The sequence below is a fragment of the Arctopsyche grandis genome, chromosome 1, assembly GCF_051622035.1.
Source record: "Arctopsyche grandis isolate Sample6627 chromosome 1, ASM5162203v2, whole genome shotgun sequence".
NCBI classification, from domain to species: Eukaryota; Metazoa; Arthropoda; class Insecta; order Trichoptera; family Hydropsychidae; genus Arctopsyche; species Arctopsyche grandis.
Window position 1 is genome coordinate 5,260,778 of NC_135355.1, and position 15,772 is coordinate 5,276,549.

The window sequence follows — 15,772 nt, forward strand, 5'->3', positions numbered from 1 at the left end:
GCCAAAAGGGAGACCAGTATAAGACGTGAGGGCGGATCTAGTGTATTATACATCAATGCGTGTGACCGATCTAGAGTGACCGGTTCACATTTGACTAGTAATCACCCAACCTAATATTATACAAGGTGCTGCATATGTGCCCATAATTATGAAAGTGGTCTAAGTCAAGAAAAAAAATTTAATCAATTACATATTACAATATAAACAATAAAATCAACTTACAAAAAAATAAATTTTTTCTTGACTTGACCACTTTCATAATTATGGGCACATATACATACATACAGTCCCTGACCAGAATATTACGCCACCCCTCTCGAGATGCGTTTGGGTAAATTTGTCACGGTCGTAAATAACTCATTATGGGAACTTTTGGCCTCATTTTTTTTGTGATCTTATCCTTAAATGCAACTCTATTCACTAGCAAAAAATATCGGCGACCCCACACTCAAGTACTGTTGACGTAGATATTTCACGTTTTCGTCCTTTAATTGTTGTTGAATATATTTTTTTGTAATAAATCGATTCTTGGGAACAAGCCTGGCGATTTTTCGATCCACACGAGGGCCAAATTTTTTTTTAGTACCACTATTAGCTCGCCGCTTGAGTGTGGGGTCGCAATCAGTCTCCAGATTTTGTTTTATTTTTCTAATAAACGCCCTACTAACACCCGCCATTGTCGCGATTTTGTTTTGAGAAAACTTTCCTGTATTTAATAATGATGTAATGCTTGCAATTTTTTCTTTAGAAAGATCTGATTTTCTACCCATCTAAAGAAATCCAATAAAAGTTTTACAAGCAATTTAAATCATAAAACAAAGTAAAATTTCGAGATATTAAATACCAACTTACCTTAGAAATATGATAAAGTTGCAGTAAAAGAGAAAAAAACAGTGCTTTTCACAAAATAATGAATGATTTTAACGGAAACGCACGTCAATATTGAACAAAATTCAGACGCAAACCGATTTCAAACATCTTTCTTTTGTTTTTGAAGACCTTTTGAGGGATAATCCACCGATATTTTTTGCTAGTGAATAGAGTTGCATTTAAGGATAAGATCACAAAAAAAATGAGGCCAAAAGCTCCCATAATGAGTTATTTACGACCGTGACAAATTTACCCAAACGCATCTCGAGAGGGGTGGCGTAATATTCTGGTCAGGGACTGTATGTACTTACATTAGGGATTCCAAAAAACCACCCGAAAGAAAAAGCCGGTTTTCGGTTTTTTACAAATAAAAAGCCGGCTGACCGGCTTTCACGGTTTTCAGAAAATTAAGGTTTTTTTTTTAAGTTTATAATTTTTATATCGAAAAAAAAATGTAAGCATATCTGATTTCATTGTTGAAACGGTTCTTCAGCCTCTCGAAATACAGCGATTTATGTAATAAAAATTGCTGCAATGTTTGTAATTAATTGTCCAGGAAGGCGCGTTGGGTTTACCTGTTGGGCCTTCTTGGTACATATCTATGTAAAATAAAATAAAAATAAAATATAATTAGCTGTAAATCATTGTCTTCAAATTAAACAATTTTTTTAATGTTATGTTATGCATTTTTTATTTATGAATGCTCAAATTTCAGTTACCGGTAAACGGAAAATAATTTCTCCCGTTACCGGTTATCCATCAAATGAAAAAAAAACAACGTGGATGATGGTTACTTTCCTAAAAACGTCAACCTCAATTGAACCGTAAATAATCAAAAATAAATCTCAAGTGAATAATGTCATATAAATACATTATGTCCATTCGTAATAAATAATGGAAATAATTATCTGATTGCATTTATTACGACTGGGCTGGTCTGTGTTGCCACTCTTAAGCATGCATCGGTGTAGCCACCCTTACGAATGCATCAGAGGTGCTACAAAACAACTGTCAGAATGACAGAAGGCTCGCTATAACTTTTTACAATGAGAAACTATTACTATGTTACCACTGTACATAAGAGAAATATGATCAGCTTACTGTCTTAAATACCTCTTATTTATGCTGCTCAAAATTACTACCTAATCCATAATACGCCATTTACATCGATTTTTAATGCAACAATATTAGGGATTGCAATACCGTTATACCGGTAAAGGTCTGTTCATACCTAGTCAGCACGTACCGACTTCAGCAGGTATCCGGCCGTACGAAAAGTATTCTTTGGTACATTTTGTATGGGTATATTCATACTAACCGTCACGTTTACGCCACAGCAGGCTTACAGCAGTACCCGACATTTCCTGCTCATACCTTACAGTCAACGTATTGTATCCGTTTTTTAGGCCATCGTGGAAATATACACGCGAATTACGTGCCATGAGTTTGCCGCTTTGCTGTTTGAAATTTACGAATTTACTTTAATGCATTTGTATGACATAATTCGCCTGAGATTTATTTTTAATTATTTATGATTCAATTTAGGTTCACGTTTTAAGGAAAGGTCGCAGCGACATACAGTTATCTAATTCCCGAAAGAAGTTATTTTTCATTTACCGGTACATTCCGGTAAATCGATAGCAGGCGAAATCATTAACCGTTTACCGGTTTATGAAATTTGACGGTAAATTGCAATCCCTAAACAACATCATATATTATATCTGCAGAAGCACCCGGTAATGCAATCCCTAGTGTGTATTCATTTAAATCCAAAAATTCAGATTTAAGTCCCAATGGAGATCAAGTAGGGTTGAATTTGGTAATTTAGCCCCTAAGATGATTTTTCACAAAATCGAGATGATATTTTCAGACCTGAAAATGGTATATCGCAAAATTTCATACAAGCTCGTTTTATAGCATAAGAAAATGCTACGATGAAAAAAATTAAAACACCCTTTTATAAATACTCAGTTCAGTTTATTTGCGTGTAAATTTAGAATTAAAAAAATTAATAATGTATTATATAATGTCGATATATACAACAAGCCATGTGAATGAGCTGTTCTTATTACATACATAATAATATGTAGATCAGAGTTTCTCAAACCGATCACCGCCAGAAAGCAATATAAATTTAAAATACAATAAAAAAAAACTGCTATAAATCTTAATTTTATAACCGTACAACTTTAAATTCTCTGATCAAAACTATTTTTATTATTATATTATACATACATAATAGGTTTAAGAAACGCTGACGCAGATGAAACACTAATAAGGGTGAAGCATTTAAAAACCAGACTGAATGCATATAGATATATATTATTATATATATGATTGAACGCTGTTGTCTGGGGAAAAACGATCGCCCACCCCTAAATCTAATCATATACACGGATGATTATGTACGATTATATAACAAATGCATAAAGTCTTATAAATTACTCTTTCATAATCAAACTCGTGAATTTAGGCCTCACTGGAATAAATTCATCGACAACCGAGACGTAGGAGAGCGCGTTAAAATAATTTCGGCAAGAGCTACGCAATTATTATTACGATTCCATACAAATATTTTAATATTATACCGTATAATATAATGTCTTAATAAAAAATCTCTCAACTAAAAACGATACGTATAACATGTCTTGATTTTTTTCTTTTATAGAATGGTTTCACAAACAAACAAACAAAAAAGAATGATGTTTCAAAAACAAATAAGACAATAACAACATTTGATGACTGTTAATTTGAACGAATACAAATTTTTTTGTAGTATTATATATATGTATATAATTAATATAAAATATAATTTTATTTTTCATCACTTTAGGTGCGCGCATAAGCAATGAAAGATGATTTACTAAGATAACAAATACTATTCTTAAGTGGAATAATACAATCAATGTGAATAATAATAAAAATGACGAATGATTCCTTGGGCAGTGGTGCAAAATAATATTACGTATATCATGCATGCAATTTCTGATTCCTTATGATAACCTACACAGTATAATTTTAAATTATCATGTGATATGCTGTTACATATAATACATATATAACGAAGACTTGGAAGCAAATTTGAGCTTTAACTTTTGTGTTGTTACTCTTTAAACAGGGACACGATTCGCAAAAATCTCATCTCAAAATGATTTACACTCGTTTACGAATTTACGACAGAGAGGAAATGTGTATATATTATTATCTTATAAAATATTTTTCAACTGATAAAGCGTCCCTTGAACATTGAGAGGGTTGGATATTGAATTTTAATCGGCGGCTTCTTGTTCGCTTCGGATGAGTTCTTCCGATGGTGTCGTATTTTTCTCTTCGTCGGCCTCTTCCTCGGCAGCCTCTCCGTCGTCGACAACTTCTTCGTCGACCGCAACTTCGGCGCCGTTCGTCTTCTTCTCCGACTCGACGGAAGGTTCTCGCGAACTCGCAATGCCATTTGTTTCGATTTTTTCCACACTGTCGTCTACATTATTTACAAGTTCATTTTCTGCAACTTGCGTCTAAACAAAACAATACAAAGTAATTAGAAATATAAACTAACCAAATTTAATCAAAAAATAATACAGCACGGCAGAAACAATTAGACAATCAACACTTTGATTAGAAAGTAATCACTTACTAGGGCAAAATAGGGCATTTTTCTTATATGTATTTCAAATGTCTCTAGCTAAAATAATATTACAGTATATATTTTTCTATGAATTAAAATACATAGGCAATGAACATATGACAACAATAAATAGTAATATAATAATTACTAGACAATCGTCTTGCTTCTATGATGGGATGGTACCTGCCGGTGTGGACAATACGACTTTTTTTAGTATGTCGTCCGAAATTTCTTCAAACCATACATTTTCAACAGTTTTTTTAACTCATAATTTGCCCCAGGGTGTTGTTTTTATTCCCTTTGCTTTTTAATAGCCCATAAATATTCGATAGGTTGTAAGTCGGGGCTATTGTCTGGTCATTTTAGTGACCCTAAGCCCTTGTTAACGGCAGTTATATGGAAAAAGCTGGTTTTACTGCGAAAAATTCCACAAAATTTGGACTTAAGATGATTGGGAGAATGTAATCTTTACTGACGAGAGCAAGTTTAATATTGGCGACTCCGACAGAATAAATTGGATGAGGAGAAAGCCGAACGAACATTTCAGTTATCAGTGTGTTACTAGAATAGTTGAAAACCGGGCGGCCAAATGATTTGGGGATGTTTTTCGTATTACGGCATGGAAGTGCTACGTTTTTTCAATGGTACAGTGAAGACTATAGACTATGAAAAAAATTTGGGAATTTATTTCCGTCTTTTATTGAACAACATCTTTCAAAGTCAACCGACTTCAAAATTTCAGGCCGATTTTGCAAATTATCATCGGGCACAAATGATATTTATTGTATTTAAAATAAGTGATTGATATCATCAAACAAATTTAATAGCATTTTATTAAGTTTGGACGGCTATTTTTTTTACAAATAAAAAAATACAAAGAGAAAGTAGATATTCATCACTAAAATGACCAGACAATAGCCCCGACTTACAACCTATCGAATATTTATGGGCTATTATAAAGCAAAGGGAATAAAAACAACACCCTGGGGCAAATTATGAGTTAAAAAAACTGTTGAAAATGTATGGTTTGAAGAAATTTCGGACGACATACTAAAAAAAGTCGTATCGTCCCCGCCGGCAGGTACCATCCCATCATAGAAGCAAGACGATTGTCTAGTAATTATTATATTACTATTTATTGTTGTCATATGTTCATTGCCTATGTATTTTAATTCATAGAAAAATATATACTGTAATATTATTTTAGCTAGAGACATTTGAAATACATATAAGAAAAATGCCCTATTTTGCATGTTTTTTTAAATTCGTATCTCGCCTTAATTTAAAAATATAAATAATCTTTTTTAATCGTAAAACATGTTAAATAGTTGAAATCAAATAATAAAACCAAAAAAACTTGTGTATAGCTTCATGTAATTAAAAAAAATCGAAAACATCGAACAATTGAAAGTGATGCGATTTCTCTGCATGTTACTGTACATGCAGGGTTGGAATTGAACGAAAGGCTGATGTATGGGCTATGGCTGAGAAAGAGTATGTTACGACTGATTGTTAGAAGGGGATGAAAAGGGGTAGAGATGTAACGGTTAGTCGCAGTTGGACCTGTGCTCCGCGCGGTTGGTCACTAAGCATCCGCACGCATCATATTAATAAACAACGTGACTGAAAACGCACGTGTTTGGTCTTCACCTCAACCACTACATCCTAACTGTGGTCCATGAACAGCGACATCTGTCAGGATTCTTTCCGATATTTTCCTCACCACTGAACCTCACGATATTTTCCTCACCACTGAACCTATCAACTTGAAATTTTATATTTGTATTATTCATGTACTAACTGAGAGTCGACAAAGTTTTGGCACGAATTCGCAAACCGGAAGTAGTGATTTTTTTTAAAACAACAATTCATTATTTTATTTGGACCTTTTAAATTATTGCCATCTTCTTGATATTTTATGTTTACAATATTTAAAGTAATGTCAAGTGAGAAAAAAAATTTAAACAAAATCCGACAACCGGAAGCAGAACTTTTGTCTTGTGTAAGTTTCCCTACATTTGCGCTCAATTTGTATTGAAAATGCTGTCATAGCCAGTATGTGTGAACGTGTATGTATGTTTAATTATCGAATTTTGTTTTGTAGCCTTCTTATATTCCTCAAATACATAGACAAAGTCATGGATTGGTTACATTCGTATTTTTATTCAATTGAAGTGTTAATTTTCCTGTTAATAATCGTCCAATTGTTTCCACCCCCTTCTGTATATTAATTCAATATAAAACAATAATAGCATGTAATATTAATTACAATAAACAGAATACCTTTGATTGTGCTTCTTGGATTACATTATTAGATTCGTCATTGTCATTTGAATTCGGTACTTCGACTCTTAAAAACTGCTCCAATTTATCAATCTCATTAGCCAGATCGAATTGGTCATAGTCCTGAAAATATTTTAAAGAACTGTCTGATAATCAAACTTCAAAGAATACATGCGCGTTTATAAGTTTAACATTTGTTAAGCCATATTGATCAGACAACGAAGAGATAAGTATTTGCTTCCCGTATAAAATTGAACGCTTGCCAAATAACATCTAAACATCACAAATATCTCTCAACAACTACGAGAGCTCTTTTGCAAGGACAAATCTTCAAATCATTAATTATTCGATTTTAATGAACCATATGCATGTGGATTAATTACCCCACAGTAGTCTCGATCGTTGAATATTTGAGGTGGCAAGGGATGTCTCGGACTAGTGTCGCTCACTGTACACCCCAAAGATGTTGAATTAGTCTGCATGAAATCCTTCTCGTCTTCTTTTCCTGGTTCGGTGATGTCGACGGCGACGAACGGCACATTTTTCGATTCCAATATCATGAACACACGCTGTTGTCTCTTTTTCACCTGAAAACAAACACGACAACGTTTTAAATATGCACATTCAACGCGAGCGAACTTAACTAGACTGTAAAATTCAAAGTAAAAATCAGAACGAAAAGATGCTTTCGAGTGTGACAAATTAATTAGTATTTTGATTCATTCGCATATTAATGTGCGCATAAAAAACTGCTCTACAATTTTTGAGACGTAGAAAAATTAATAGTGGAAGTTAGACCGGTCGGGTTGATAGATAAATTTTGATTTAATAGTTCAACATCCTCATTATCAGTGCGATGACACTCGAGCTTCATAACACCGTATATATATATTTATAAATTTAGATACATATGTATGTTAAACTATTGCAATAAGTCACTCTTTTAATTTCGCAAATAGATATAATCAATTGAAACGATGGGGGGGAGAAATGACCGATCGGCGTTTTGCCAACAAGTCCGTGACATTGAAATACGCCGATAGGCGTTGTATTTTGAGTGTGTAAAAGATAAACAAGACTACTACCCGCTAAGCCTTTCAAGGTAGCATTGAAAAATGTTTATAAAGACTGGTTTACACCGCAACTTAAAAATTTATAACCATAGCAGAATTTCTCGATGAAAATACCTAACTGCCGAGTATTTTAGATTGTGAGCATTACATTTTAACAACAGATTGAAAGAAGATGGAACTAGTTTTGGAAAAATACATACATTAACCGTTTGCCCGCGGCCGTCTTCTATGGAAGCTTTGCGCGACAAGTCTGTAGCGCGGCTGTCTTCCATAGAATTTCTGAACTTTGCACGGGATTTTGAGGCTTATATGCGCCTATTTCAACTGTTTTAAGGTTCAAATTTGGTTGAATATATTACTGAGAGTTGAATGCCATCTATTCAATTTGCTTAAAATGAATATATACCAGTCAAAAATTAGTTTTTTGTGGAACCATACTGAAGCCTCGTCTATGTGACGTCACGTCTTCATACAATTATGAAGAATAATTATTTGACAATTAATCCAAAACTACGAGACATATTATGTATTTTATTGTTTAAAATAATACTTCATGTGTTAATTAACATATCTGGTTACTTGAGTAAATATTAAAATCTGTATTTTAAGTCGAAAACTCGATTTCCAAATTCGCGAAAAAGGTGCCGCGTACAGGGCTTGTTCGCTATATTTATTGCTGTGGGCAAAGGGTTAATAGATAGGTTAATAGTTGTGGCTATTTGCAGGTAGTTTCTGCGAATTATTGGCTATTTGCAGGTACTATATCTACGACAGGCGCAAAGCCTTCTGCGCATGCGCGTGAATCCGATTATAATTTCTTACATTTAATGTATGCTAGGCTTGATTGAATTAATAATATAACTAATTTGGATTATATTTTATACTCTGCGTCACTTTACGAGTTCGAACTAAATTTTAAGAGGTTTAAAACAAAATTTTAGCAGTAAACAAGCAGAAAGCTTTGCGCCTGTCGCAGATATAGTACCTGCAAATAGCCAATAATTTGCAGATATAGTACCTACAGATAGCCACAACCTATTTTATATTGTTGCAAGATATATTAGAGTCTAAACACACCTTTACAAAACTCGGAAATCCTCAGCGGTAGTTATCTAGGGTTTGTTTGGATTAGCTACAATTTTTACACCTGCTTTCTAATGGATTTCTAAATAAATCTAGTTGGAAATGTTGGCGAAGTTTTCAGCGTGGCGGTCTTTCAACAGAACCGTCGTCACCACTCAAAGGGTTAATATGATTCAACATCATCAAAGCGTGTACATGAAATTTGAATCTGATTTGCATTAAAAGTAAGCATTTGCATTGTGAATAATGTCACTGTCACCGTCACCGTCGCGACCACAGTTTACGTATGACTAAACTTGAATTAAATTATAAATACCTACATAAATGGTTTTTAGCATTATATGTATTATTTAGTGAATGTTTTACAATTAATGATAATCAAACATTGTTTAATAATCCCTACTGTGAAAGCAAGCAGTGTGGTTTAAATTATTTTGATGAATATAATGTTTTATCAGAATAAAAGTGATTGCTTTATCTTCATTTTCTTTATTGTCATTTTCTAGATTTATCAGACTAAAGTTTTAATTTTCTGATATAATTTCAAAAACATCACCTGATATAATTTCTCTTGGTAGATTTGCTTTTAAGTAAAACACCTGAAGTTAAAAAAAAAAAACACACATGAAAACCACTTGTTGTCAGAATTAGAATCTTTTAGAATGCTGATTTGTTTAATAATTTGCAATCGAACAAAATTAAAGAGTGCAGTGCTTTTCTAAGAGAACTCTCTAGAAACTTCTCTGACGAATCACCGATTGGAAATCCAAAATCCGCTGTACATATGTAAAAATCGCTGTACACAATTAACAATCCATTAATTAATTAGTCCATAGAGACATCTAGGGATTAAGACTTGAACATAAATTTTTACATATTGTACTTAGATATCAAATTCAGATATTGGTGACATAGCAGGTAGGATGGTGTTTGCCAATTTGATAGAGGAACCGTTTCAACAATGAAATCAGATAAATTGGCAAACTCTGATAGGAAACGATTGACTCGGAGTCGCAAACATCCAAGTGTGACCAGCAGCATTAAAGATTAGCACGGGATCGAACCCGCATCCACCGAGCCATACCATTTACATATGTACATACATATATGCAGCACTTTGTATTAGTACATCAGAGATATTCGAAAGTAAACCCAATGGGGAATTTTATTTAGAAATTTATTTATTTAGAACTAGCTGAACCCGGCAAGCGTTGCAATGCCACAATATATTTGTTAACGTGGGCCATCCGCTGTGTGTTTGTGGTAAAGCCCCGATTGGTCAGTACATTCGAGTGCGAGGTAGGCGTGGCGCGATTATTGTCACGCTGGCGGCGTGATGCGTTGAAGGCGGGATAGCTTTACTTTCGCGTCAGTAAAATCGTAATTACGATTATCATTAACAGGTTTTTTCCCGTTTTTTTTTACAGTAATCTTCCCAGACATGCATACAACAAATGCTGAAAGTTCCATCGTAATCGGTTCAGTGGTTTAGGAGCCTATTCGATACACACAGACAGACATTCATTTTTATATATATAAATTTTAAATTAAAATGAAACTCACTCCAATACACGGCAATAAAACAACAAATATCCTGTCCCACGAATGGTGATTTGATCGAATTTGAAATGAATCAGAATTATTCACGCCGTAGAGCAACAAACTGAATATCTCTGCTTGAGTTGCATTTGAATGCGTTTACATAAACAGTGTTTCTGTGCAGTTACTGGGTAAAGACGTGTCAGCGTTTCGCTATGTACGATAAAGGTCTGACCGCACTATGCGTCAACCGAACGATACGACGCGACCAAATATTGATTGTATGAAATTGCATGAGACATAACGCACTACGCGACAACCGCATGACTTGCGACAATTATTAAGTTCAAAAGTAAATTAAGCTTCCTTAAGCCGTGGCAAAAGTTTATGGTATTCTCCTTCATATCGTGACTTTGAAATAGCATGTAGCCATAATCTTTTGGTTTTTCTCGACTGTTCTCCTTCCTCGCATATCAAAGATACTATAGTAGCGTCCGTTTCGTTCATCTTGCTCCGAGGTACCGAACGAATGATTGACATAATTTACTGCGTAGTGTTCAAATGCGGCACACGAAACAGTGTGCGCTAATATTGTCGCACACTGTTTCGTCGGGTCGTATCGTTGGGTTGACGCATAGTGCGGTCAGACCTTAAGAGGGCTGGACACCAGCGCCTTGTACATACAAACGTATTACACTTCTCCCTTCCTCAATTATGGCACTAGAGAATTTTTTTTAATATGCTACGGATATCCACCATTGAGATGCATCTATCGTTTTATTTTTTTGATTAGTTATTTTTTATAGGAGCTAGGAGCCGCCAAACATCTATAAAATCGCCTCTTTTTTACACCCACGAAACGAGTCCAGCGTGCTTATTTAACGGTCGATTTTAAAAATTAATTTTCTCCTCCGAAACTGGACCAATTTAAAAAAAAATTCATCATCGGTATAAGAAAGATATTTACTATGTTTGTGTGGTCGTATTTTTTTAAAAATCAACTGTTAAATAAACACGCTGAATTATTTTCGTAGGGGTAAAAAACAGACGATTTTATAGATGTTTGGCGGTTCCTAACTCATATAAAAAATAACTAATCAAAAAAATAAAACCACAGAAACATGCCAATGGTGGATATCCATAGCATATTAAAAAATAATTACTCTAGTGCCATTATTGAGGAAGAGACGTGTAATACGTTTGTATGGACAAGGCGCTGGTGTACAGCCCTCTTAAGAGGGCTGGACAGCAGCGCCTTGTCCATATAAACGTACTATACTTCTCCCTTCCTCAATTATGGCACTAGAGAAATTATTTTTTAATATGCTATGGATATCCACCATTGGGGTGCATCTATCGTTTTATTTTTTTGATTTATTATTTTTTATATGAGCTAGGAGCCGCCAAACATCTATAAAATCGCCTCTTTTTTACACCCACGAAACGAGTCCAGCGTGCTTATTTAACGGTCGATTTTAAAAAAAATATACCGATAGATGCACAAAAATTATCTTTCTCATACCGATGATGAAATTTTTTTAAAAATTGGTCCAGCTTTGGAGGTGAAAATAGTAGAATACGAAACCTCGATTTTGTCAATTTAAAATACGTTTTATCTGGTCGAAGCGCAACTGTCGCATTCACTCAATATATATATATATTAATATATATTGTCGCATTCACTCAATATATACATACACTCAATATATATATCGAAGAAAGGAACGGTAACAAAATTAAGGTTTCAGGTTTACAGCCCTCTTAAGGCCTCGCCTGACCAGCAGCATTAAATATTATCACGGGATCGAACCCGGCAACCTCTCGGTGCTAAACATAAACGCAACCACCGATCTGCTGATGCTGCTGGCTTTTGAAATCCAAACGGCCAACGAGTGTAGAAATCGCATGTGGTGAGGGGTAGAGGGGCAGACAGGACACGTAGCATAGCAGGTAGCACTGCAATAAACAAATACAAACATGGCCGCTGTCTACGGTGTTACGTCCGACACACACAATCTGACAGGAGCGGGGAGTGCAATCAATCGCACGATGATGTCAACCGAGAGGGTGTGACTCGGAAGCCTGGGAACGCGAAAGCGCGGCGGGTGGGTGGGGGGGGAGGAGATGGTAATGATGAAGATGGTGATGATGAGCAGGCAGGAAAGAGACGACGAGGAGGTGTGTCAGTTGCGAGTGACAGGTGTGTGTGGGCGTGTGCGTGTGTGTGTGTGTGTTGGGTAATGCGAGCCGGCGGTCGCGGTGTAAATCGGGAAGTGACAGCCGGAGCCCGGGTGAGGGACGAGTGCGGGGTGGGTGTGGGTGTGGGGTGGGAAACAAACCTCCTTGTTGCCGGAGATGCCGCTGACGTAGACCTTGACCCCCATATTTGCGGCGAGCCGAAGCCGGCTATTCGTGTCGCGACTCGCGACTCGCGACCTGCCGTCGTACAACCAGCACTAGCCAACTCCCTCTCGCACACTGACTCCCCGCTCCCGTCCTCGCACTTTTATCTAGCGTCTTTCGTCTCGCTCGCACTCGCGCACCGCGACGCTCTGCCCGTCTCGCTCTGTCTCGCGGTCGCAGAAGCTCTTCCGCCAGCCAGGGAATGTCAATCTACGCGTCGTCTTCGCGAATATATGAATATGTCAACACTAGTATATACAACACTAGTATCATATAATATGATACGGTCTCCGTGACAAGACAGAATGTTAAATTACAGAAAACGCAAATATCGGAAGGCAATGATTAAAAAAAAATGGTGCATGGTAAACGGTACATACTCACTTAATTTGCGCGAGCAGGATATTAATGAAATAAAAACAGCAATAGAGAAAAATGATGATGAGATTATGAAACAAAAGAACACAAAAAAATTGTTTCTTTAAATATAATATTTGTACGCTTAAAAAAATAAAATAAGAAATAAGACTAAAACCCTCTAATAAATAAAAAAAAAAAAGCTTGATCATTTGAAAAACAACAAATCCATTGTTTTAATTTGGTCAGCATTTTAATATCACATGCTGTGATAAGTTACTTTTACAACGGAGAAATATAAAGCAATCTAAATGAATGAAATATGCGCATTAACGCATTCTATATGCGCATCTCGCATATATATTCACGTCTCTCTAGCGTTATAAGGTCTGTTCATGCCTAGTCAGCACGTACCGACTTCAGCAGGTATCCGGCCGTACGAAAAGTATTCTTTGGTACATTTTGTATGGGTATATTCATACCAACCGTCACATTTACGCCACGGCAGGCTTACAGCAGTGCCCGACATTTCCCGTTTATATCTTACAGCAACATCCGTCAACGTATCGTATCCGTTTTTTGCCATCGTGGAAATATACACGCGAATTACGTGCCATGAGTCTGCCGCTTTGCTGTTTTGGACCAATTATCGATAGTGACAGTTGACAGCTGTTCAATCTTTCGACATAGTTTTGGCGCAAATATTTAAAAAAAATATATTTTTTTACGGAAATATTTAAAAAAAAAATTGTCCATCATCCACAAGCTCCTTATACAGTGTCCAAAACTCCTTCGGTTTTTCTATTTTTTAACATGGGATGCACATCAAAACGCCTCCGTGCTTTTTTATTGCCTTCTTGATCTTCTTCTTCCGATTCTCGGAAACTCGATTATACATAATTTTTCGTTCGATAAACGCCGAAACATTTTTGCTGACTTGTATTCTGACGCGTAGCTACGAATGCACGTGTATGCATTCATATTGTAAGTACTCGAAAATACGACGTAAGCAATATTGTGCCGTATCGTCATGGCCTGTAATGTATAAGTAAGCCAATTTTGCCTTGCACTCGGTCTAATTGCTGTAAGCGTGACGTGACCGCGACGTGTAGGTAGATATGAATAGAAATGTAAAAAAATGACATATTTGAAACGGAGTCGTGCAGTGCTGTTAAGTATGAACAGACCTTTAATGTGCGCGCGCAGAATACGGGAGGAAAAACATGTTCTTCTTGTTCCTGTTGTATCCTGCTCGCGCAAATTAAGTGAGTATGTACCGTTTACCATTTCTCCGTTGTTTATTGTGTGTTTTTGAATGCATTGTGCAATTTTTCTACATACCTTCGATTCCCCGCTAAGTCTCGTTGCTGGCCAGACCTTGATTTGTATAGGTCGATCGTTTCTTATCACAATTTGCCAATTTTTCTGATTTTCATTGAAACGATCCCTGTAAAATTGTCGTTTCCTTCCCAATTTTCTGTTGCGAACCTTTAGTTATTGTTATATCTTAGGTTTCGCCATATTGCTCACCATAGATGTCTCTGTGGATGTTAATCGAATATAAAATTCGTATTGTTACATGAAAGTTATTCATCGTTATTTATCGTACTAATACGATGTTGTAATATATGTATACTGACCATAGATGTCAGATATTTAGATTTACATGTATCTATGTAATAATTATGTGGACCAGGAAGGCGCATTTGGGGTTTACCTGTTAAGCCTTCCTGGTATATTTGTATATATGTATGTAAAAATAAAATAAAATAAATAAATACCTCCTTTACGTTTCACTTACGACTGCAATTCAGGAAAAAGTTTGCCTCTTATCCGATCGTTTTATACTTTGCCATATTGCTCATTTTGGTCGTCAATATAAGTAAACTAGTGAATAGATGAAATATCATCGCATGGGTATAAAATTATTATATACCCGTATAAAACTAAAAAAAAATCTGGAACCGGAACCGTTATTTTCGTAGACTCTCATAGATAGTTTTCAATTCTTTATTTGTAATAATTTTCAATTCTTACAGTTAACGTTAACAAAATGTTAATTAAAGTTAACAAAATGTAATATTTTCCGATTATACACAAACGGTCATTGACCTCGTAACGTTGAATATTATTATTACACATAACAAATTACGTGCATATACATATGATGTGTATTTACAACACGTATTCTGGGCGAGGATATGGCGTGCGGTGCGGGCTCGTGAGAACATTTCGTTTGGATCGGAGGGTCCGAGGTTCGATTCCCAGCGCCCGCGGTAAATGAAATAATTTTTTTTCTCGAATATCGTCAAAATATAAATAATTTAAATTTAAATATAAATAATTTAAATTTAATTAAAAATAAATCTATAAAAAAATAGTTCAAAACCTCGCTAAATGAAATTATTAAAATTACGTATTTTATATGGCGAGAAGGAATATTTCAATAAATGTTTAAAAAAAAAGGCGAAATGAAGAATTGGATTTGGCGTGATGTACGTGACCATTAGCTCAATTTAGACCTATATTCCGGCTATTT

General features: G+C 35.4%; 1 protein-coding gene across 1 annotated transcript; it reads right to left on the reverse strand.

Annotated features, from left to right (window-relative positions):
• Nucleotides 1-3,642: 3,642 nt before the first annotated feature.
• On the reverse strand, nucleotides 3,643-13,046 carry Sh3beta (SH3 domain binding glutamate rich protein Sh3beta). The gene is made up of 4 exons (XM_077435823.1): nucleotides 12,813-13,046; nucleotides 7,162-7,365; nucleotides 6,779-6,901; nucleotides 3,643-4,385 (listed from the first exon to the last, which is right to left on the reverse strand). Exons 1-4 carry the CDS (start codon nucleotides 12,855-12,857, stop codon nucleotides 4,140-4,142), a joined length of 618 nt encoding a protein of 205 aa, XP_077291949.1. The 5' UTR covers nucleotides 12,858-13,046; the 3' UTR covers nucleotides 3,643-4,139.
• Between the last annotated feature and the right edge of the window lie 2,726 nt (nucleotides 13,047-15,772).

Excerpts from the sequence above, each read along its gene's own strand:
- Sh3beta (XM_077435823.1), bottom strand. The coding sequence starts at position 12,857 with ATGGGGGTCAAGGTCTACGTCAGCGGCATCTCCGGCAACAAGGAG. Across the intron at positions 6,902-7,161 it reads ACGATCGAGACTACTGTGGG|GACTATGACCAATTCGATCT; the intron begins GTAATTAATCCA and ends AAATATTTTCAG. Across the intron at positions 4,386-6,778 it reads TCCAAGAAGCACAATCAAAG|ACGCAAGTTGCAGAAAATGA; the intron begins GTATTCTGTTTA and ends TGTTTTGTTTAG.